The sequence below is a fragment of the Choloepus didactylus genome, chromosome 9 (genome assembly GCF_015220235.1).
Source record: "Choloepus didactylus isolate mChoDid1 chromosome 9, mChoDid1.pri, whole genome shotgun sequence".
NCBI lineage: Eukaryota > Metazoa > Chordata > Mammalia > Pilosa > Megalonychidae > Choloepus > Choloepus didactylus.
The window spans coordinates 3141596-3166726 of NC_051315.1; the positions used below are offsets into that span (position 1 = coordinate 3141596).

Here is a 25131-nt window from a genome sequence, read left to right on the forward strand (position 1 = left end):
AAGTTGCTTTCTGCTGATGGTTGTAGAGCCAGGAAACACCTAGTCTGCTGACACCACCAGGGCAGGCAGAGGGACAACCTGCTCCTGGTGGGTGTGTTGCAGGGGTTGGGTTGCCCTGCCCAGGTTCTGTTGTTGGCAGATTGGCCCTCTGTGGCTGGACGTTGTGGGGCAGGGGGTGACATGGCCCACCCCGGATCTGGTGTGGATGCTGCTTTGGGCAGATCAGAGTGCCTCTGGCATTGAGTTTTGGTCTTTCTGCTAAGTCCCTGCCGAGCTTTCTCTTTCCTGGAACATTGGTCAGAGAGAGCAGTCTTTTCTCTTTTGTTCTATCTGTCTATGCCTGTTGGAAGTTCAAGCTTGCAGTTCTCTCCTGCACCCAGCCTCGGCTATATGAGAGATAAAAAGAAAACCCAAGAAGAAGCAATTTTGTAGTTTTCTGCATATAAGTCCTGGAAATGTACTTATCACAGTCTACTACTGTGTATATTTTTACCACTTTGAATGAAAAGTAGATATCTTACTTCCTGTGAAATCCCTTTGCCATCCTGTGTTTTTAATGTAATTGTCTTAAATATTTCCTCTACATACATTGATAATCACATCTGGCAGTATTGTAATTTTTGCTTCAACATGGAAACACCCTTTTAATAAATCAAGAGGATAAGGAAGATCTGTTTCCTGAATGTTAATTCTTTTGTTATGGTTCCACAGGTCCCTGAGGCTATGTTCATTTTTTTTTTCAGTTCATTTTCTCTCTATTGTTCTGAATATGTAACTTCTATTGTTCCTTCTTCGTGTTCCCTGATTATTTCCCTTGTCCTCTCCATAGTGCTTTTGAGCCTATCCACTGAGTTTTTTTATTTCAGATATTGTATTTTTAAGTTCTAAAATTTCCTTTTGGCTCTTCTTTTATTTCTTTGCTGAAAGATTCTATTTTTTCATTTGATTCAATAATGTTTGTAATTGCTCTTTTAAGCATATTTATGATGACTACTTGAAAATCCTTGTCAGGTAATTATAACATCTCTGTTGCCCTTTTTTTCTTCATCTCTCTTATCTTAGTGTTAGCATCTGTTGATTTTTTTCTCATTCAAATAGATATTCCCATTTCTCATAATGATGAGTAATTTTTTATTTTAACTTTGGACATTTTGGATATTATATTATGGGACTCTTGATCTTAATTATATTTTGAGATTTGGCAGACCCCCTCTTATACCATCTTGCAAGGGAAGAGATGGGCACTTTCTCATTAACGCCACTGTCTCATTACATCAAGTTCAGGTTCCACATAGATGAAATAAAATCTGTCACCTGAAGAGAAACAACACTACACTTTCATGATGTGATAGCTACCTGTGAAGACTAAAAACCAATCATTGTGCAGATACTAAGACTCTCCTGAATATCAGGACTTGCAACTAAGCAATATGGGGAGTAGAAAGTCACCATGGCCCTTTCTCTTGGAACTGATGGTCTATTTGAATTAATAACAAAATTACGTACAAATTCTATTTCTATAAATGGAATCCAAATTTCTTTACATATTTTAGAATTATAAAGGTAATTTACCACTTTGTGTGGAAAATAGAAAAGAATCAAGGTTTACTATAACAAAAACATAATTTCCTTACTATATTTCCTTTCAGTCTTTTAAAATATTTTTAATGTTTTGTGATCATAGATATATAAAATTCTCTATCCCACATTATTATATATTGTGTTTTTTTGTTAAATAGCTTTTATAGGTGAAACTTTAAATGGCTGTGTAATTTTCCACTGAGTATTTATAGCATAATTTGCTTCATTTTCTTATTGTTGAACATAAGTTATTTCATTTTTCAATTTTATAAATACACATCAATAAACATCGGTCACACTGAAGAATATTACCTTTAGTTAGGGTCTCTCAAGTGAGATTTCTTGGTTGGAGTATAAACCTTTTGATCATTTTTTATACATAATTTTTGCATTCATTGGTGGATGATTTTACACACAGCAACTCTTTCTGTGGTGTTCTTATAGTGATTTTTTATTTCCCTCATCCCCTTCTACATTTATAGAAGAATTCTCTCTTCTCCTGCATTATAAATTTATTGAGTCATTTATTCATATCACTGTTGGCACATGGATAATTATTTTATTATTTGAGTTATAGTTCAATAATATGGCTACTTATTTTATTACTCAAATTGTTCCATCTCTGGTCAGACCATTTGAAGCATATTCAGTCTGGCTCCTGTGTTCTTTTGACATGCTCCCATCATTTTTTTTTCCTCCTTTCTGAGCATTCCATATTTTTTGACAGCATAATATGATCCAGCTGAATCTTGTATTTCTCCTGCCCCAGCTCTGGAATCAGCTACCTGTTCAAGGACTCCTGGTTCCTTTTGTTATGGAATGGTATTTAGAAATCAAACTTAGGTGCTTGATGTGATTGTTGCTACTGTGGTAGCACTGATGTTAGGCCTTCACTGCAGACAGAGCTAATTTATACATTGTGATGGTCCTATGTACCACAGGAGAATATGTTCTTAAATTTAATCCATCCCTGTGGGTGTGAACCCATTGAAGAGGCTACTTTTGTTAAGGTGTGGCCCACCTTGACCAGATTGGGTCTTAATCCTATTACTGGAGTCCTTTATAAGCAGAATGAAATTTAGAAAAAGAAAGAGAGAAAGCCACAGAGGCAGCAGCCAGAAGCCAAACATCCACAGAACCCAGAAGAGCAGGGAGAGACCAGGAGACACCACCGTGTGCCTTGCCCTGTGACAAGCTAAGAACCGGGGATCACCAGCAGCCAGTCCAAGAACATCATAGTTTTCAGGGAGAAAGGCTTGATTTAGACTTTCTTTTAGCTTCAAAACCTGAGCTAATAAATTCCCATTGTCTAAACCAACCCATTTCATGGTATTTGCTTGAGCAGCCAAGGAAACTAAAACATATATGTATACTAACCCATGTATGTGCCTATATTTATGTTTCTATATCTACCTATCATCTATCTGTGTTTATGCATTAATGTACACTTTAGTTTGCTAAAGTTGCCAAAGTCCAATATACCAGAAGTGGGTTGGCTTTTACAATAGGGATTTATTAACTTACAAGCTTAGAGTTCTAAGGTGTGAAAATGTGCAAATCAAGGAATCATCAAGACGATACCTGGACTCGGAAGACAGGCTGCCAGCAGCCCTCAGCTCCTCGGCTGCACAGCAGGGCACATGGCGAGTCTGCTGGTCTCTCCCTTCTCTCCCAGGTTTCATTGCTTTCAACTTCTGGCTTCTCCATCTATAGCTTTCTTTCTGAGTGTTTGTGCCTTTTTCTCTGTCTTCTGTGTATGTCTTTCTCTCTCAGCTTCTGGGTCTTTCCCTCTGCCTTTCATCCTCTTATAGAAGACTGTGGTAAAAGGATTAAGACCCACCTGGGGAAGGCCTCAACTGAAATAACCTAATCAAAAGGTCCCACTCACAACAGGCCGACACCCACAGGAATGGATTAGCTTTAAGTATATCATATTCTGGGGTACATACAGCTTCAAACCATCACAGTGTACATATATAAAAGTATACATAATTTAAAATATGAGTTCATACTAATATCTCCAGTTCCAATCCAGCACCAGACGGTTCATTCTAACAATAAGCCTTTATTTATAATTTCTTTCTCTGGCAGTAAAAAACCTTGATCTCAATATCTACAATGTATTTAGTTATTTATTCAACCATAGTATACATGTAAAGTAGTTTCAAGTTGCTAACTCATCCTGCAGTGAGAAACAAATTTACCAACTAAAGAACAGTGTTTCTAAAAGTTCTTTTTGTCTTTGACATTAGAGTATATGATCAACATGCTATTTTCCAAAGTTAATTAGGTCACCGATTTTATTCCATTTTCCCTTCAATGTGGTTATGCCATTCATTTATAATACAATTAGATTCATTTGTCACAGTCTACATTCCATCTGGGATTTCCCCAATCTTCTGGCATGTTTTCCAAAATTTTGAATACAGTAAAAATCACTCTTAGTGGTGTACAATTCAATAGATTCTGACAAATCCATAGGGTTATGTATTTATGCCGCAGAACCATACAGAGCAATTCCATCACCTCAAAAATTCCCTCGGATTGACCTTTTGTTGTCAACTCCTCCTCCAATCACCTTTAAAACCATTGATCTGTTTTTCACCCTATAGTTTTGCCTTTTCCAAAATACCATATAAATGAGATCAAACGACATGTATCCTTTTGAGTTTGGTTTCTTTCACTTTGCAAAATGCATTTAAGAGTCATACGTGTTATGGCATGACCAATAATTGGTTCTTTTTATTGCTGAGTAGTATTGCATAGTACAGATGTACCATAGTTTGTTTATCCATTCAGCTGTTGAAGGAAATCTGGGTTGTTTACAGTTGGGGCAATTATAATAGAATTGTTATAAATATTTGCATGTGGGTTTTGTGTGAACATTATTTTTCTGTTCACTTTGATTAATATCTAGGAGGGGTTTGCTGGGTCATATGGCAATTATATGTTTAACTTCGTAAGATACTGTCAAACTTTTCCAAAAATGACTACCATGTTGCATAACCACTAGCAGTGTGTAAGTGTTCCAGTTGCTCCTTGTCCTCAGGAGCATTTGATATTGTCATTAAAAAAAATAAAGCTATTCTACATAATGGAATATTATGTGCTAGTACCTCATTGTGGCTTTATTTTTCATTTCCCTACTGACTAAAAATATTGAGCATCTTTTCATGTGTTTATTATCCATTACTATATCTCCTTTGTGAATTCTTTATCTGTTCTGGATACAATCCTGTATCCATTATGTGCTTTGGAGATATTTTCTACCAGTCTATGGCTTGTCTTTCCATTTACTTAACACTGACTATTTTTTTGTTATTCAATTTATCTTATATTATTTTATTAAAGAATGATTTGTTTTCTTATTCCATTTTTAAAACAGTTTTATTGAAATAAATTCACATACCATACACTCCATATAAAGTATACAATCAGTGTCTTCTAATACAGTCACAGAATTGTGCATTCATCAGCACCATCAATTCTAGAATATTTCATCCTAGAGAGGGTTCACTATGTTATACAGTCCCATGTTTCATCCTCTGGCTTTCCTTCTAGTGGCATATATGACCCGGAACTTTCCCATTCAACCACAATCACACCTGCATATCATTGCTGTTAATTACACTCACTATAAGGTGTTCCCATCACCTCCATCCATTTCCAAACATTTACAATCAACCTTATTACATATTCTGCACAAAATTAAGCCTCATTTCTCCATTCTCTGCTCCCATGCTAGCTTCTGGTAACCTAAGTTCTTACTATTAACGTCATGAGTTTGTTAGTTATATGTAGTTCATATTAATGAGGTCATACAATATTTTTCATTTTGTGTCTGCCTCATTTCACTAACATAATGTCTCAAGGTTCATCCATGTAGTCACATACAGCATGACTTCATTCCTTTCTACAGCTGAATAATATTCCATTGTGTGTATATACAACATTTTATCCATTCTTCAGTTGATGAACAGTTGGGTAGCTTCCATCTTTTGGCAATTGTGAATAATGCTGCTATGAATATTGATATGCAAATACCTGTTCACATCCTTGCTTTCAGTTCTTCTGAGTATACACCTAGTAATGGGATTGCCGAATCATATAGCAGTTCTATACTTAGCTTTCCTGAGGAACCATCAAACTGTCTCCAACAGCAGCTGCACTGTTCTGCAATCCTACCAACAGTGAATGAGTGTCCCTATTCCTCCTCATCCTCTCCAATAATTGCAGTTTTCTGTTTAATAGTGGCCATTTTATTAGCTGTGAAATGATATCTCATAGTTTTGATTTGCATTTCCCTAATAGCTAGTGATGCTGAACATCTTTTCATGGCCTTTCAGGCTCATGTATATTCTCTTTGGAAAATGTCTATTCATTTCTTTTGCTCATTTTTAAATTGGGTCATTTGTCTTTTTATCATTGAGTTGTAGGATCTCTTTATACATCCTGGGTAGTAAACCCTTATCGGATATGTGGTTTCCAAATATTTTCTCCCACTGAGTAGGCTGCCTTTACACCCTCTTGATAGAGTCCTTTGAAGCACAAAAGTATTCAATTTTATGAGGTACCATTTATTTTTTCTTTCATTGCTTGTGCTTTGGGTGTAAGGTCTAAGAAACTACCTTCTACCACAAGATCTTGAAGATGCTCCCCTATATTTTCTTCTAGGAGTTTTATGATTCTAACTTTTATATTTCGGTCTTTGATCCATTTTGAGTTGATTTTTGTATAATATACAACATGGAGTCCTCTTTCATTCTTTTGGGTATGGATTTCCAGTTCCCCAAGCACTGTTTGTTGAACAGCCTGCTCTGTCTCAGTTGATTGGACATGGCAGCCTTGTCAAAAATCAATTTACCACAGATATGACGGGCTATTTCTGAACTCTCAATTCAATTCCATTGGTCAATATATCTATCTTTATGCTGATGCTATGCTGTTTCTATCACTGTAGCTTTGAAATATGCTTTAAAATCAAGAAGTGTGACTCCTCCAATTTTTCTTTTTCAAGATGTTTTTGGCTATTCAGGGCCCCTTACTCTTCCAAATAAGTTTGCTAATTGGGTTTTCCAATTCTGCAAAGTAGTCTTTGTTGTAGATTTTTTGGGACTTTCTAAAAATAGGATCATGTCACCTGCAAATAGAAGTTTTACTTCCTCTTTTCTGATTTGGATGCCTTTTATTTCTTTTCTCATTTTAAAGACAATCAAGTACACAATTTAATGGTGTTAAGTACATTCACCATGTTGTATTACTGTCACCACCATCCATTACCAAAACTTTCCCATCAATAAAAACAGAAATTGTATACCAGTTGAGCTTAAATTCCTCATTCCCTAACAAAACCTTGGCTGCTGGTAACCTGAATTCTAGTTTATACTTCTTTACATATTTTAATTATTTCATATCAGTGAGATCATACAATGTTTGAACTTTACTGCCTGGCTTATTTTACTAAACATGATGTCTGCAAGGCTTATCCATGGTGTTGCATGTATCAGAACTTTATTCTCTTTACAGCTGAATAATACTCCATTGTATAAATATGCCATATTTTGTTTATCCATTAATCTGTTGATGGACACTTGGATTGCTTCCATCTTTTGGTAATTGTGAACAATATTGCAATGAAAGTTGGTGTGCAAATATCTGTATGAAGTCCATGATTTCAATTCTTCTGGATATATACATGGAGAAGTATGTAATTAACTTTCTGAGGAACTGCCAACCTATTTTCCACAGCAGCTGCACCATTTTACATTTCTACCAACAATGAACAAGTGTTCAAATTTTTCCAAGTCATCTCTGGCACTTGTTATTTTTCCTTTTGGTAAACAGTAGTCACTGTAGTGGGTGTGAAATGGTATCTCACTGTGGTTTTGATTTGCATTTCCCTAATGGCTAATGATGTTGGTCATCTTTTCATGGGCTTATTGGTCATTTGTATATCTTCTTTACAGAAATGTCTATTCAGGTCTTTTGACCATTTTTAAATTTGTTTGTTTTTTTCTTGTTGAGTTGGAGAATTTCTTTATATATTCCAGGTATTAACCTTTATTGGGTATAAGGTTTCTAAATATCTTCTCCCATTCTGTAGGTTGTATTTTTACTTTCATGATAAAGTCCTTTGATGCATACATTTAAAATTTTCATTAAGTTCCAACTATTTATTTTTTCTTATGTTGCTCATGATTTTGCTGTAAAAACTAAGACACCATTACTTAACACAAGGTATAGAAGATTCCAGTTAATTTTTGTATATTGTATGAGGTAGGGTCCACTTTCATTGTTTTGCATATGGCCATCCTGTTTTCCCAGCACCATTTGTTGAAGAGATTATTATTTCCCCATTGAGGGGTTTAGCCTCCTTGTCAGAAATCAATTGGCCATAGATGTGATAGTTTATTTTTAAACTTTAAATTCTGTTCTATTGGTCTATATGTCTGTCCTTGTGCCAGTACCATGCTGTTTTGATTACTTTAGCTTTGTAATGAGTTTTAAAATCAGGAACTGTGATGTTAAAAATGTTTTTGACTATTTGGGGCCCCTTATCCTTCCATATCAATTTGATGATTCGCTTTTCCATTTCTGCAAAAAAGGGTGCACTGAATCTGTAAATCCCTTTGAGTAGAATTGACATCTTAACAATGTTTAGTCTCCCAATCCATGAACACAAAATGTCTTTCCATTTATTTAGATCTTCTTTGAATTCTTTAGCAATGTTTTGTAATTTTCCATGTACAAGTCTTTTCCATTCTTGGTCAGATTTATTACTACATATTTGACTCTTTTGGTTACTATCGTAAATAGAATTTGTTTTCTTGATTTCATCATCAGATTTTACTAGTATAAAATTTACTAGTGTAGTAATTTTACACATTACTAGTGTATGGAAACACTACTGATTTGTGCATGTTGATCTTGTACCCTGCCACTTTACTGAATTTGTTTATTAATTCTGGTGGTTTTGTTGTTGCATTTCCTATACATAGGATCATGTCCTCAGCAAATAGGGAAAGTTTCACTTTTTCCTTTCCAATTTGGATAACTTTTATTTCTTTGTCTTGCCTTATTGTTCTGACAAGAATTTCAAATACAATGTTGAATAACACTGGTGACAGTGGGCATCCTTGTCTTGTTCCTAATCTTAGAGGGAAAGCTTTCAGTCTTTCACCACTGTGTGTGATGTTAGCTGTGGGTTTTTCTTATGTGCTCTTCGTCATGTTGAAGAAGTTTCCTTCCATTCCTAATTTTCTGTTTTTTGTTTTGTTTTGTTTTGTTGTTGCTTTGCTTTTTTTTTTTTAATCAAGACTAGGTGCTGGTTTTTGTCGAACACCTTTTCTCAGTCAATTGAAATGATCATGTGGAATTTTTTCTTTGTTCTATTAATGTAGTGTTTTACATTAATTGATTTCTTATATTGAACCTTCCTTGCATACTTGTAATAAATCCCACTTTATCATTTTTATAATGTACTATTGAGTTCAGCTTGCTAAAATTTTGTTGAGGATTTTTGCATCTGTATTCATTAGAGATAGTGGTCAGTAATTTTCTTTCTTGTCGTATCTCTATCTAGATTTGGTCTTAAGTTGGTGCTCATAGAAATTAGGAAGTGCTCCCTACTCTTCAAATTTTTAGAAGAGTTTGAGCAGGATTGGTGTTAATTCTTCTTGGAAGGTTTGGTCAAATTCACCAGTAAAGCCCTCTGGTCCTGGGCTTTTATTAGTTGGGAGGTTTTTTTGTTACTGATTCGATCTATTTACTAGTTATTGGCTTTCTGAGATCTTCTACTTCTTCTTGAGTCAGTGTAGGTAGTTTGTGTGTTTCTAGGAATATGTCTATTTCATTTAGGTTATCCAATTTGTTGGCATATAGTTGTCCACAATATCCTCTTATAGTCCTTTTTATTTCTGTGGGATCAGTAGTTATGTCCCCCTTTTCATTTCTGATTATAGATACATGCAACCTTACTCTTATTTCTTTGTCAGTCTAGCTAAAAGTTCATCAATTTTATTGATCTTTCAAATAATCAACTTTTGGTTTTGTTAATTCTCACTATTGTTTTTTATTCTTTTTTTCATTTATCCCCACTCTAATTTTTGTTTCCTTCCTTCTGCTTACCTTGGGTTTAGTTTGTACTTCTTTTACTAGATTGTGAGTTTGGGTCTCTGGTTTGAGATATTTCTTCTTCTTTAAAGGAAGTATTTAGAGCTATAAATTTCCCTCTCAGCACTGTCTTTGCTGCATACCATAAATTTTGGTATATTGTATTTTCATTTCCATTCACCTCAAGATACTTTCTAATTTCCCTTGTGATTTCTTCTTTGACCCTTTGGTTGTGTTTAATTTCCACATATTTGTGAATTTTTCAATTCTCCTTCTGTTATTGATTCCTGGTTTCATTCCATTGTGGTCAGAGAAGATACCTTGTACAATTTCAATATTTTAAAATTTATTAAAACTTGTTTTGTGACCTAGTATATGGTCTGACCTAGAGAATGATCCATGTGCACTAGAAAAATACAACTCTCTTGTTGTTGGGTGAAGAATAATATATATTTCTATTAGGTCTAGTTAGTTTATAGTGTCATTGAAGTCTTCTATTTTCTTAATGAACTTCTTCCTAGATGTTCTATCCATTATTTAAAGTAGTATATTGAAGTCTCCTAAAATTAATGTAAAACCGTCTATTTCTTCCTTCACAAGTCAATATTTGTTTCACATATTTTGGGGCTCTGCTGTTAGGTGCATATATCTTTATAATTGTTATGGCTTCTTGTTGAATTGACATCTTTATGAGTATATGATGTCCTGCTTTGTCCCTTGTAACAGTTTCTGACTTGATGTCTGTTTTATCTGATGTTAGTATGTCTACCCAAGCTCTCTTCTGGTTAGTTTCACATTCAACCTACTTTTGTCTTTGAATTTAAGGTGTATCTCTTGTAAACAGCAATTGTTGGGTCATGCTTTTCTGTCCATTCTGCCAATCTCTGCCTTTGTCTTGGGAGTTTAATTCATTTACATTTAAAGTAACTACTGATGAAATGCAGGACTTCCTTCTACCATTTTACTATTTGGTCTTTGGAAGTCTTATAACTTTTTTTCCCTCAATTCTTCCATTAATGCTTACTTACATACTCATTTGATTTTTTGTACTGTAACATTTTGGGTCCCTTCTCATTTCCTTCTGCATATATTTTTCAGGTATTTTCTTTGTGGTTACCATGGAGCTTTAATTTAACATCCTAAATATATAAGAATTATGCTTGATTTGGTTCCAATTTAACTTCAATAGCATAATATGCCTTATTCCTTTATCCCTCCACACCCCCCACCTTTTAATTGTACTTGTTAAAAGTTATGTTTTATACAGTGTATGTCCACATAGATCTATTATTACTTTTTATTCTTTTCATTTTAGAAACTGTAAGAAGTAAAAAGTTAAGTAACATAGAAAATAATGCAATATAAAAGTATTGTTGTTTATAATTATTCACATGGTTACCCTTTCCAGAGATCTTTATTTATTTATGCCACTTAGATCCCCTTTCTAGTATCCTTCCTTTCAGTTTGAAGAACTCGCTTTAGTACTGCTGTAAGGCATGTCCAGTTGTGGCAAACTCCCTTAGCTTTTGTTTATCCAGGAATGTCTTAGTCTCTCTCTCATTTTTGAAAGGCAGCCTCACTAGATATAAAATTCTTGGTTGTCAGTTATTTTCTTTCAGCACTTTAAATATTTCGTCCTACTTCCTTCTTGCCTCCATGATTTCTGATGGAAAATGGCACCTAATCTTACTGGAGTTCCCTTGAACATAACATGTTGCTTTTCTCTTGCAGCTTTCAGAACTTTCTCCTTGTCCTTAATATTCAAAATTTGACCATAATGTATGGATATGGTTCTCTTCAGGTTTATCCTTTTTGGGGTTTGTTGTGCTTCTAGAACATGTATAGTTATGTCTTTCATTAAATTTGAGAAGTTTTCTGCCATTATATGTTTGAATATTCATTTTGCCCCTTTCTTTCTTTGCTTTTTTTTCCCTGGAACTCCAATAAAGTCTATGTTGGTATGCTTGATGTGTCCTGCAGGTTTCTTAAGCTCTGTTCACTTTCCTTCATTCTGTTGTTCTTTCTGCTCCTCCTCAGCTTCAAGTTCACTGATTCTTTCTTCTGCCAGTTCCAATCATCTGTTGTAAGCCTCTAAGGATTTTTTAATTTCAGTTATTGTGGTCTTCAACTCCAGTATTTCTGTTTTGTTCCTTTTTATAATTTCTGACTCTTTATTGAGATCTATATTCTGTTCATTTGTCATTTCGCTGATATTCTTTAGTTCTTTCTTGGTATGTTTTCCTTTAGCTCTTTGAGAATATTAAAGATCATTTTTAAAAATTCTGTCTGGTATGTCAAAGTCTGTTTTTCTCTGTGGATTTCTGAAGTTTTATGCTGTTCCTTTGGATGGGGCATCTTTCCCTGTTTCTTTGTTTGTCTTGAAATCTTTTGCTGCAGAGAAATGTTTTGATCTTTTAATGTCTTAACTCTAGAGTTTATTCCCTGAGCTGCCTGTTCCTTAACTTTATATCCAGTTAGTGATATGACAGATTTTCCTGAGTGTCATGAGCTAACAAAATCAAGCAGCATAAATGAAAAAAAAAGGGACTTTCCACTTTCTTTACCAATTTGTTCTGTTTTGGCTGGTGTACTCCTTAGAGGTTAGCCCTCCTACCAAGAAGATCAGACCAAGGCAAAAGTGGTCTTTTTCAGCATGTATTCTGTCCTGGGCATGTACTCATAGTCTTAGGAATTCCCCCTTTTACAGGGATCAGAATGCCCCCTCTACACACCTTGAACTATATCACCCCTCTACTGTATGTTTGGAAGCCTATAATCCTTTGCACCAGCCCATTTTGATTTGATTGCTTCTACACTGCTTTAGCTGTCAACAAGCTGCTTCTATGAGCAGGGCAGGTTTTTGGAAAGTGAGCCAGAGATGAGTGTCTTGGTTCAGTCCTTCAGGCTGCCATTTATAGATTGTCATTGATACACAGGCACCCCAGTATGTGCATGGGGGTTACTTTGCTCCTTCCAGAACAAGGCCAAAGACCCAAAATGAGAATGCAGTATGGCGCCACACTATATGGGGGGGGGGAGGGGTGGACAGAAGTTGCTTTCTTGATTCAGCACTCACCCCAGTTACTGCAACTCTTTAACTGTTTTCTGGAACTCTGAAGATGGCTCTGCCATTTTTTGCTAGTTGATCAAAGTTTCTGTGGGAGAACAGAAACCTGGAATATTCTGTTACCCTCTTGATCAAACAGAAGTTGGAGGTGGTCTTGAAGGTGGATGGTACTGAAAGTTCTGCAAGGTCTGTAGTGGCCTGTATAAGTTCCTGGTGCTTGTCAAAGCATGCTCACATCCCTATCCTTCCTATTGTCCTCACCATAATGTGTGAGTTAAGTACACCAAAGATTATTACTCCTGTCTTAAAAGTTGAGGTCCTGACTCTGTGGAGTGAGGTCATGGGTGCTGCTCACTGCAGAGGACTCCTTAAAACCTGGCTGCCTTCACTCCTCCCTGCTCTGACGTCACAAAACAACCACTCTGTCCTTCTAAATGGCTGGATTTTTAATGTTTCCTTTTGGTCCCGTATCCCTTCCTCCTTTGCAATGTATTTAAACAATAATATCATATTATTCCCAATTTTCTGAGTCCATCTTTCCCTTTAACAGGCTCACACTTCACATGATTTGATGTTTCTTTGCTTGTTTTTCTTCTCTCAATTAAGGAGGGTTACAAGCAATTTTGATTTTGAAAAATATGCTTATGACAAACCTTGAGAAACTGTGTTTGAAGAGAGATGGCCTATTGAGTAGCTCCTGTATAAGATTTGCATGAAGTAGCTTAGGTAGAAGGAGCCAGGAAATGGGCCCAAAATGATTCTGATAAATAAATAAATAAATAAATAAATAAATAAATAAATAAATAAATAAATATTATTCTGATAGTAAATAAATACGATTCTGATAGTCAGGCAAGTTTTGGAAACAGTGTGAGTGGTGGTTGATGGGTGAAGCCCTGAATGAAAGGACCAGAGAGATGGTGTCTCTGTCAACTCTGATGAACTTTTTTAAGCTTTGAATATGAAGGGCTGGGGTGTATCAGTGATTTAAGTCCAAATCCATTTATACTATTCCAAGTCCATTGCACTGACACACATGGATACCCAGGGCAGTGGTGAGTCCACGCCTCTGTGTGTTCCCTGTTCTTGGGCAGAATTGGGGCTTGGGGTCTTTGCCTCAGTTCTGGTACTAACCAGACGTATGACACTGGGCAAGTTGTGTCACTTGGGCCTCTGTTTCTTCATTTGTCAAGGTCGCTGCCTCCTTCCAGCCTCTGGAGGATGTTATGATGGTTGATTTTGACACTATGATGTGAATTGGCTTTGAAACTTCCCAAAGGGCTCTACTGATTAAAGTTAAAGAAAGGATTTATAGGACACAAGAAGATTGTCCAATTTTTTAAAATGGGTAAGTTTTGAAGAGCATTTTTATCTTCATAGGAAGTTCATTCTGATTAAATAATCTCACCTATGACCCAGGTTGAGTTCCTATGAGCTCCAAATCCTGGTTCTCTCAGCCACATGTCAACATGGGCAAACAGGAATGCCAGACAGGAGCCGCAGCTCTGGAGCTGACAGACACCTTCACAGCTCCCGAGAGATTACCACAAGGATTTGAGTAGACCACATCCTGTAATACCAACCAAATGCCAACCAAAGCCAAGGACACAGAGCCAAGACAATCAAGTTCTGATCTGTCTCTTCCACTTCTCCTCACAGGCGAGAGATACAGCTTGCCAAGAGTAGGATCCTTTCTGAATAGCTTCTAAATGCACAAGGAAACCAGAAAAAGGAATACCTATTGCGTTACTTGTTATGCCTTAGCCACCATTAAACCAAGTCAGATCACACCCTGTCCAGAAAGCTTTCTCTGACTATTCCAATCTCTTCTTTCTCTAATCTCATGAATGGGAGTTAATGAAATATGGTTTTGGCTTTTGTTTGATTTCATGAATGGCAGTTAATGAAATATTGTTTTGGCTTTTGTTTGTTGGAGTGGCATCAGATTGTTTTTTGCAATTGTTTTTGCTGTTTGCTGCTCTGTATTTCTTCACTAGCAGAGACCAAGTTTGCTCTTTCTTTTGTATTGATTAAAGCCCTAAGTGCACATGGTAGATACTTTGCTTCTTTTATCTGTCAGCCAGTCAGCTGGTGTTTTCAGAGAACCCACAATGTACCCAACCTTTTGCTGTATGTTGGGGAGGGAAAGGGATAAAGGGTAAAAAAAGAAGGAGGAAATAGACTGTCTTGCTATCGAGATGAGACCCATACTGTGAGAGTTTAACTTGAAGTCCAAGGTTGTAGCTCCTGGAAAAGCTCCATTAGTTTGTCTTTCATTTTCCATTCTCTGTGTTTAACTTAGACTCCCCCTCCCCATCTGACCACCTTCTCTACCTGGTGAATTTCTCATCCTTAAAAACTCAGCACGAGGACCAAAGCCTTGGGAAAGCATTTCCAGGCAGGTTAGACATTTCTCCTCTCTGCTGCCATAGCCCTCCATGTGCACAGTTATCAGCACTTCTCACCTAATACCACAGTGTCTGTCCCAATCAGGAGACCATGAACTCTTCAAAGGCATGGGCAGGAAATCTCCAGTCTCTGTCACATGGCCTGGCACATAGTAGGTGGTTGTTTGTGTTGAATGAATGAATGACCTTGACTTATACTGGGATCGCCTCTAGGGAGCTTTTGAGTTTCAGCTTTACTGACAATTCTTCTATAAGCTTTGACTAACATTTACTAAAAGTAAGTTTTGGAATGTGTTGGCTCTATATGCTAATTCTATTTCTAGTAATGAAAGGGGAGACTGCCAATGACTGATCTCTTCAGATACCAAAATATGCTTGACAATACTTCCCACAGGATGTAAACTGGGTATTAATTTGCTGGCAGTCTAGGATGTCTTTTCACAAATCCCAGGACTGTCAAAAATACACCATGAAGAAATAAAAGCCACTTAGATAGGAAAGGAAGAAGTAAAATTGACATGACATGATATGCCACTTTGAATGTATTGTGTCCCCCAAAATGTCTTTGTTGCAATCTTGTGTGGGCAGATATAGTAGTGTTGATTAGATTGTAATTCTTTGATTGACTGTTTCCATGGAAATATGACCCACCCAACTGTAGGTGATAACTCTGATTGGATAATTTCCATGGAGGTGTGGCCCTGCCCATTCAGTGTGGGCCTTGATTAGTTTACTGGAGCACTATATAAGCTCAGACAGGAGGAGCGAGCTTGCTACAGCCAAGAGGGACACTCAGAAGAATGCACAGGAGCTGAGAGAGAAGCTGCAGCTTACAGAGACATTTTGGAGATGGCCTTTGAAAGCAGACTTTTGCTCCAGAGAAGCTAAGAGAGGACAAATGCCCCAAGAGCAACTGAGAGTGATATTTTTGAGGAGCCACAGCCTTGAGAGTAATGTCCTGGGAGGAAGTCATTTTGAAACCAGAATTCTGGAGCAGATGCCAACCATGTGCCTTTCCAGCTAAAAGAGGTTTTCCGGGCGCCATTGGCCATCCTCCAGTGAAGGTACCTGATTGTTGAAGTGTTACCTTGGACACTTTATGGCCTTAAGACTCTAACTGTGTAACCAAAGAAACCCCCATTTTATAAAAGCCAATCCATTTCTGGTGTTTTGCATTCTGGCAGCATTAGCAAACTGGAGCAGATTTGGGTATCAGAAGTGGGGTGCTGCTGAGATTGCAAATACCAAACATGTTGGAGTGGCTTTTTAAATGGATAAGGGGAAGACTGTGGAAGAGTTGTGAGGCACTTAATAGAAAAGACCTAAAGTGCTCTGAAGAGACTGTTGGTAGAAATATGGACTCTAAAGATACTTCTGATGAGACCTTAAACAGAAATGTTGAAAGTGTCATTGCAAACTGGAAGGAAGATGATCCCTGTTTTAAAGTGGCAGAGGATTTGGCAAAATTGAGTCCTGGTGTTGGATGGAAGGAAGAATTTGAGAGTGATGAGCTGGGATACTTGACTGATGAGATTTTGAAGATATAGCATGCCTTCTCCTTGAAGCTTGTCATAAAATGCGACAGGACAGAGATAAGCTGAGAAATGAACTCTTGGGTACAAAGAAACCAAAAACTGATAGTTTGGAAAACTCTGAGCTTCCAAGGGGTGTAAACCCAGAAATTATAGTCTCACATGAGGATTTAGCCAAACATGGAACCAACCCCCATTTCAGTACAAGCCAGGATTGGAGATGGAGTTATCCAGAAAGGATCTTTGGAAAGTCCTATTGTCTGAAGGTTTTGACTCCTGTAAACTTCATGCCAAATCAACAAGATTTTTGCAAAATCTGTATAAATGGAGTCACTGCCAATCTGGACTGGAGGAGATGGATAAGGAAAAATGTCTTCAAAGACAGAACCATGGAGATTGAGGTCTGGAGTCAAGAAGTCTCGGGCAGGGAGAATGGAGTAGCCCACACATGTGGAAAGGGTGAGTTTGCCCCAAAGGTCGAGGGTGGGCCTTCCACCTCGATGTTCAGGAAAGGTGTTGCCACCCCAAGCCTCAGAGAGGGTGGAGCACATTCCCAGGGGATTGGGGAGAACCTGGCCACCACCCCACTGTTCTGAAGGGGTTTAGCATGTGCCTCGGAGATGGAAGGGAATCTGGTGATGCCCCGATGTTTGAGGAGGGTGGGGCCAAAAAGGTGGTCTCCCAATGTGTAGATATGTTGGAGCACTCACCCCAGCATTTGGAGAAAAAAGGGCTGCCATAAAGGCCCTTAGGAAGGGTTAGACTCCAAGTCTCTCAAGCCTCAAGGATAAAACATCATTCTCTAAATGACTCTCAGACTTTGAAATCTAATGGAATTTGCCCTACGGATTTTAGGAACTGTTTTGGTCCTGTTAACCCTGTTTTCCTTTCAGTTTCTCCTTATGGCAATGGGAATGTTTATCCTATCAATGTCCTTCCTTTGTATGTTGGAAGCAGATAGCTTGTTCTAAGTTTCACAGATCCACAGATAGAGGGGAATTTTGCATTAGGACAAGACCATGCCTGTAAATGATTTTGATAGGATCTTGTACATATTTATTGTTAATGAAATGATTTAAGTTTTTGTGATATTATGATGGGATGAATGCATTTTGTATATGGAAAGAACATGTTTTTCTGGGGTCTGGGGTGGGTGGGAGTGTGCCAGTTTGAATGTATTGTGTCCCCCAAAATGCCATTATCTTTGATGCAATCTTGTGTGGGCAGACATATTAGTGTTGATTAGATTGTAATTCTTTGATTGACTGTTTCCATGGAAATATGACCCACCCAACTGTAGGTGATAACTCTGATTGGATAATTCCATGGAGGTGTGGCCATGCCCATTCAGTGTGGGCCTTGATTAGTTTACTGGAGCACTATATAAGCTCAGATAGAAGGAGCAACCTTGCTACAGCCAAGAGGGACACTTGGAAGAATGCACAGGAGCTGAGGAAGAGACTTCCTGGGAGAAAGCCATTTTGAAACCAGAACTCTGGAGCAGACACCAGCCATGTGCCTTCCCAGCTAACAGATGTTTTCCAGATGCCATTGGCCATCCTCCAGTGAAGGTACCCAACTGTTGATGACTTACTTTGGACACTTCATGGCCTTATGACTATAACTTTGTAACCAAATAAACCCCCTTTCTAAAAGCCAATCCATTTCTGGTGTTTTGCTTTCTGGCAGCATTAGCAAACCAGAACACGTGATATGGTCATCTCCTAAGAAACCTAGAAGAAAGGTATTACATTATATATGAGTGTCACCTCAGATTCTTCAACCATTAAAAAGATAATAAAGGTATATAACAATTTGATGCTCAATCACATAGAAGAAATGGGTCATTTCCTCAAAAATCACAAATTACCAAAGCTCAACCAAGAAGAAATAGACAACATGAATATTCCTATAACCATCAAATAAATTGAATTCATAATTTTTATACTCCTAATAGAAGAAATCTTCAGACCCACATGGTTTCACTGGAGAATTCTACCAAACACTTAAGGAAGAATTAACACTAATTATACACAATCTCTTCCAAAAGTAGAAGAGGAGAGAATGCTTCCTAACTCATTTTATAAGACTACTATTACCCTGATATCAAAATCAGAAAAAATAGTACAAAAAATCCCACATACTATAAACTGACAAACATGAATTTAGATGCAATACAAATATATGAAAAGAATTATACTATGACCAAGTGAGGATTACCCCAGGTATGCAAGAGTGGTTCCACATTTGAAAATCACTCACAGTAATCTATATCTAGAAGCTAAAGAAGAATTACAGATGACATCAATTGACAAAGAAAGTATTTGAAAAAAATTCAACATGCATTCGTGATAAAAACTCTCAGCAAACTAGGAATAGATAGGAAGTTCCTCAACTTGATAGAGTTTATATGAAAAACCTACAGCTGACATCATACTTAATGGTCAAAGATGTATTCTTTCTCTCTAAGATCAGGAACAAGGAAAGGATGTCTACTCTCACCATAGCTATTTAATATAGTACTCTAAGTTCTAGCCAGGGCCATAAGGCACACACAAAATACATATATAGATAGATTGGAAAGGAAGAAATAAAACTGTCCCTACTTTCAGGTGACTTGACTGTCAACATAGAAAACACCAAGGAATCTACAAAAAAACAAAAAACAAAAAAAACAAAAAAAAACCACATTGAACTAATAAGTGAGTTCAATAAGGTCATGGTATACAAAGATCAGCACCCAAAATTCAGTCACTTTTCTGTTTACTAACAATGACCTTGTGGAAACAAAAATAAAAAGCACAGTACCATCTGCAATTTATTTCAAAGAAAATCAACTACTTAGGTATAAACTTAACAAAGCACATACAGCATCTGTATGCTGAAAATTACAAAACGCTGATGAAAGAAATAAAAGAAGCTCTAAATAGATGGAGGAGACAGACCATGTCCTGAATTGGAAGATTCAACATAGTAAAGATGGCACTTCTGCCCAAATACATCTATAGATTTGATGTAATTCCTGTCAAAATCACAGTCTAGTTTTTCATAGACATAGAAAAGAGGAAAACATATGTTCTTACAAAGATTTGTACACAAATGCTTACATTAGCTTTATCCATGAAAGCCCCAAACAAGAAACAGCCCAAATGCCCATCAACAAGTGAATGGATTGTTAAGTTGTGGTAAATGCATAAAACCAAATTTTACTCCCCCCCAAAAAAGGAACAAACTACTGACATGGATGAGCCTCTAAAATATTGTGCTGAGTGAAAGAAACCTGATCCAAAAGAATACACAGTGCACATTATGTTCGTCTGAAACTCTAGAAAAGACAAATTTAGGCTTGTGACAAAAACCAGGTCATTGACTGTTTTGGGGGTGGAGGGGAAAGGTGGGAGGTGAAGATTGACTAGGAAAGGGCAGGAGGGAACTTAGACGGAAAATGGGAATATTCTACATCTTTATTTTGTTGGTAGTTACTTGGGTTTATTCATTTGTCAAGGCTCAGATATGTACACTTAGAATGATGCATACTGTATAAATTTATACCTCAATAAAGTTAATTAAGAAATACATAATGAGGGAAGAAAAATCTGCAAATACATACACAGTTCTCTATTTTCTCCCTCTTCTCAAAGCTGTCTAAATTAGGGAATTTGTAAAGTACCAAAATGTGTTTGCAATTTCAATAATTCTTACACCTAGCTTGGCTCTAGCCAAGCAAACTCAGAAAACACTTCCAAGTGCCAGAGCCTTTACTTAAAGCCAGTTGGTTACATAAGAATAAATAGAATATAATGCAAACACATTGAATTCATTCCTTCTTCCTGAACACATTAGCCAAGGATATGCTTTTTGCCATGACTGATGCAACATATTTATACTTCCTTAAAATGCACATGGTCTTTTGGCCTGGTCTGACTTTTTAATAGGGTTGTTTTGACCATGTGCTCCATTTTCTCCCTATTTATTCTTTATTATATTAATAAAATGCAGCTCCTCACGTATACCTCTTTTTTCATAGGGGCACACCGGGATCTACCAGTTGAATGGTTTCAGAGCCTTCTTCTCACAAAGGAAGGCTCAGTGTACACATGAGCCTGGATGTCCTCAGGGCCATCTCTGACTCCTCTCCCCCCTTGCCTTTCCAGACTCTACAGCCAGGTGCACACTTGCCAGGTGAATGTAAGAGCGAAGACAGCCAGCTCCCCATTTCCCCTGCAGAACCAGAGGACCAAGGATGGAGCCAGGAAACAGACCACGAGGACTTTGAGACGCTCTCCCACCAGAGTGACAGCAGATCGGACACAAAGTCTTACCCCTTTGAAAGTGCTTCCGACACAGAACCCCTGCCTGGTGACCTCCCTGCAGGTGGGGCCTCCCCAGAGAGAGAAGCAAATTGGGTGTGCCCTCACGTCCCAGCAGCGAGACCTCTTCAGGAGAAGTCTTCAACACCAGTCCCTGAGACTGGCCCAAAGGAGGAACTAGATTCGTCCTCTGGCTTAAAGGGAGAGACTTATGGAAGAGAGTTTATGGTCTCCGCTGCAGTCTCTGGAGAAGAGGAGGCAGAACACATTGGGGACAGCGTGGCCAGCCTCGAGCAAGGGTCTTTGCTGGCCGGGGCTCCTCTGCATGCCAGGGCCCACTTGCAGGGTGCCACGACCAGCCTTCCGCCAGCAAAGGCAGTGACTGCACAAGGCCCAGGGGTGTTCTCAGCATTTTCTCATCAGAAATCCAAGCCTGAGAGCTGTCTGGGTGCCCCAGCCATCTGTCCCTTCCTTTTCTGGTGCTGTGAACTGGGTCGGAGTTGGCCACAAATCCACCCCAGAATCAGGGGGCCAGGGCAGCTTCCTTGCAGAGACTCCCTGCACAGCACAGCCCCTCTGGGGTCCAGGACAGAAAAGGGGAATACTCCAGAGGACACGGACTCACTCCTGTACCAGCCCTGCTTGGATGCCCCCCGCCAGCCCTCTTGCCTCCTCCACACCAAGCTGTACCACAGTACCCAGGAAAATGCTGGTGATCAGGGCAGGGCACGCTTGGGGCATCGCTGTGTGCACACAGGGACACTGACCAGGGCCCGTTCTATTGCATGTTTCCCTCTAGGATATCCCACGGATCCTCCAAGGGAGAACTCTGGGAAGGTTGGGGCCCATTTGAAGGAAGGGACAGAAGCAGAACGAGATCCAAGAACTCAAAACACACTTTGCCTTCTTCCCACCCACCTGCCTCCTTTGCGTCCTGCTCCTCCCTGCAGGACTTCTTTGCAGGATCGGTACAAACCCAGTGGCCTTAGTTTGAAAAGGGCCCCTCAGGACCCACCCTCTGAGGATCTCCAGCAGGAAAACCAGTTGGGGCAGGATTCAAGGACATGCCCCGGCCCTTCGTGTGTTACTTCAGAGTTGGGGAACGTCAGCGCTGATGCAGTGCTGGCGCCAGCCTCCTGCAAGTCCAAGCACAGCCCGGAACACAGACCGGAGCAGCCCAGAGGCGTCGGCCCTGCACCGCAGGCCTCCGATGGGAGTGATAAACAGAAGCAGCTTCAGGACATTTCTGTTGAGGCAGGAAACCGAATCAGAAATCACACATCAAAGCATGCTCTCGGTGAGGAAAGAAAACTCTCTACCAGGGCCCGGTTCCCACGCCGTTCTAGCGGTGGCGGTACCGAGGTGTGGGACGGAGCCCTGATGGGTTGTTCCGAAGGGAAGGATAGTCCAGATGCTCCAGAAACCACCGTGAAATCAGAGCGATTAGACACTTCAAAGGAAGCAGAAGACGCGATGGTTCTAGACCCCAATTGCAGGAACAATGCGGGGCAGGGTGTTTCAGAAGGAGCAGCCGCCACGGTGTCTCACTGCGGCCGCGACGATGGGGAGTGTGGCGTTGAACCGCGCGATCGACGAGCCAGCCCGCAGGTGGAGCGCACAGCCGGTCGCGCCACTCCCGGGTGCAAGTCCCCTCTCATCATTATAGCGGTGGAGCAGAAAGGTCTGCAGGCCACCAGAAGGAAGGTGGAGGCTCTTCCAGAAACACAGGCGAGTGAGATTCTGGAGGAGAGCCCTGGATCTCCTTATAGTACTGGCTTCAGCAGTGTGTTTCCCGGGACTGGACAACCAAAACCTTTTGGCAATGAGAGTGGGGGGCCAGCATCCCCCAGCCTGGGAATGGAAGATCGAGCACTTCCTGAGCCGTCTGAAGCCGCAGATCCTGGGAGAGTTCTGATCCCGCAGGCTGTTTTTAAAGAGAGGACCGCCGACAAAGCTGGTTTCTTCTCCGGGAAGCCGTGTTCCCAGGAATGTGCCTGGAGCGTGCGCCCCGCAGAGCAATTGCCTGGGGAAAACAAGAGCTCAGGTGTCGGGGCAGTGGGTGAGAACCCTGCTCTGGAAGCAGCACCCGGGCCGGTAGTCTCGGCGTCTCTGCCAGGTCCCTGTGGTGAGAGCCAGCACGCGGAGGGAGCCCGGGACGACTGTCACGGAGCAGCACCGAGTCCCGAGGGCAGGAGCGAGGCGCAGGAAAGTCCGGACGCGGCTGCGGGGGCGCACTGCCTGCGCGCCCCCAGAGGAAAGCAGGACAGCGATGATGACCACGAGCGCAGCGGCAGGTCGCCTGGGGAGACCGCCGCCCCCGCCCCAGTGAAGGAGATCCAAAGTCCAGCGCCCGGGAGGGCCCAGTTGCTGCGATGCCCGCGCCGACTCGACAAGGCCACTCCAAAGCTCCCGGGGCTCCCCAAGGCGCCCTCCCGCAGGAGCAATCAGCCCTCAGCAGCCGAGAACGCGGGCGAAGGCCCGGGAGGCCTGGGAGTGGTGGGCGCAGAGGAGCGCGCGGCCTGCCCGGGTGTGCCCAGCCCTGCAGCGCGGCCGCAGGCGAGGGGTGCAGCGGCTTCCTTGGAGGAGCCCGGCCCTGTCGCCCAGAACCTGCCCGGCGCGACCAGCGCGCCCGAGGAGTCCGGGAGCAGGACATCCTCAGGAAACGCGGACTGGAGCGCGGCTCCTGGTCCAGTCCGTCCGGGCTCAGGAGGAGGAGCTGGGCGGGCAGAAGGCGGTGGAAAGAAGACGCCAGGTGACCTCCTCAGCAGAAGGCTTGCTTCCCAAAGCTGCAAGGGAGGGAAACGCAAAACTCCAGAGAAAACTTTCAGGGCTAGGTTGGCCTTAGCCCACAAGACGCTCTCCAATTTTTTTGAGTCGAAAGTTTTAGAAAAAGAGAGCCCTGAGGAATGTTCTCCAGGTTCTCTTAAGGGCGAGAAGGAGAAGAGCAGGCTGCGCCCGAGTTCCTGGCGGACATTGCTGAAAAGCAAAGATGCGGAAGGACCAAGGAGGAATGCCTTGGCGAGTCTGGCTCGGGCACCGGAAGTCCAGGGTCCCCTCGGATCGTCCCCATCCATGACCAACAGCCCTGAGGAGGAGGAGACTGCGGGCAGCCAGAGCTACGTTTTCAGAGCTCACTGGGCACCCCAGTATTCCCCCTCTGCCACCTTGTCATCCATCAGTTTGGGGTCCCCAGATAACAGAAGAAAAAGTGAGCCAGCCATCAAATGCACAGCCCCCAGGGAAGGAGGCCGGTGCCTACCTTCAGGAGACTTTCCTGAAAAGTCCGGGCAGACCTCGCCCTCCAGCCCTGGTGCCCAGCAGCTGGGGATCAGCCGCGCCCTTCCCTCCAGCTCTGCCTGCTCCTTGGCAGCCGGCGGCCAAGGCGTGCCCTGCAGACCCATGAGCCCCAAGCCCTGGAGCCCAAGGAAGCCTTGTGCTCTGTGCAGGGACCTCGGCTGCCCCGCCAAGGCCACCTTCATCTCCATGGTTTCTCTGGGGATCTACAACAATGTGGACAACAGTTCCAAGGCCCCTGAAAGGTCCAAAACCCGGACAAGCCTCCTCCTTTCTCTGCAGACCCTACACCAGGAGGACCCCAAGGAAGAGGGCGGGAAACGAGGCCCATGTCATGGCTGCCTGGATGCAGGGTCCTGGGCCTGGGACCTCCCTGGAGGTGAGGTGAGTTTCCATGAACCACATCAAGTCCTTTATTTGCCTCAATGAATGTTCATAAGTGAGGAGAAAAGTCACGTAAGAAGGGGGGCTGTCCCAAAGCAGCACAGTGCGGTAGCCACTCTGATCTGCCAAACTCATACGTGGGCATGGATAGTTCATCGTAATTTTATTTTGGGTTTCCCTTTTCCTGTATAAGTAAACCCAAATGAATTTCCTTTTCTGTTGGTCTTTACCCATTTTCTGTCAGGTGGTTGGTACCCACTTTTGATCAATCTTACAAAGTCCTTCCCTGCTGTGAAATTTAACAAAAGGGATTTCCCCAAGTTGTCTTCTAATACTTTTATAGGTTTTTTTTTTTTTTTAAATTTAAATATGATCCAGTTGAATTTGTTTTGGTATAAAGAGTGAGACTGGAGATTTTGGTGCTTCTGAAATTTTTAGAAAAA

The 25131-nt window shown here is 40.7% G+C and overlaps 1 protein-coding gene across 1 annotated transcript in view; it reads left to right on the forward strand.

Moving 5' to 3' along the window:
* ARHGEF4 (Rho guanine nucleotide exchange factor 4) overlaps positions 1-25131 on the forward strand; it is a 251456-nt gene that overhangs the window by 74098 nt on the left and 152227 nt on the right. The window contains exon 2 of the mRNA XM_037850267.1: positions 20855-24688. Within this exon, the coding sequence (XP_037706195.1) occupies positions 20855-24688 (3834 nt within the window). The remainder of the gene's footprint in view (positions 1-20854; positions 24689-25131) is intronic.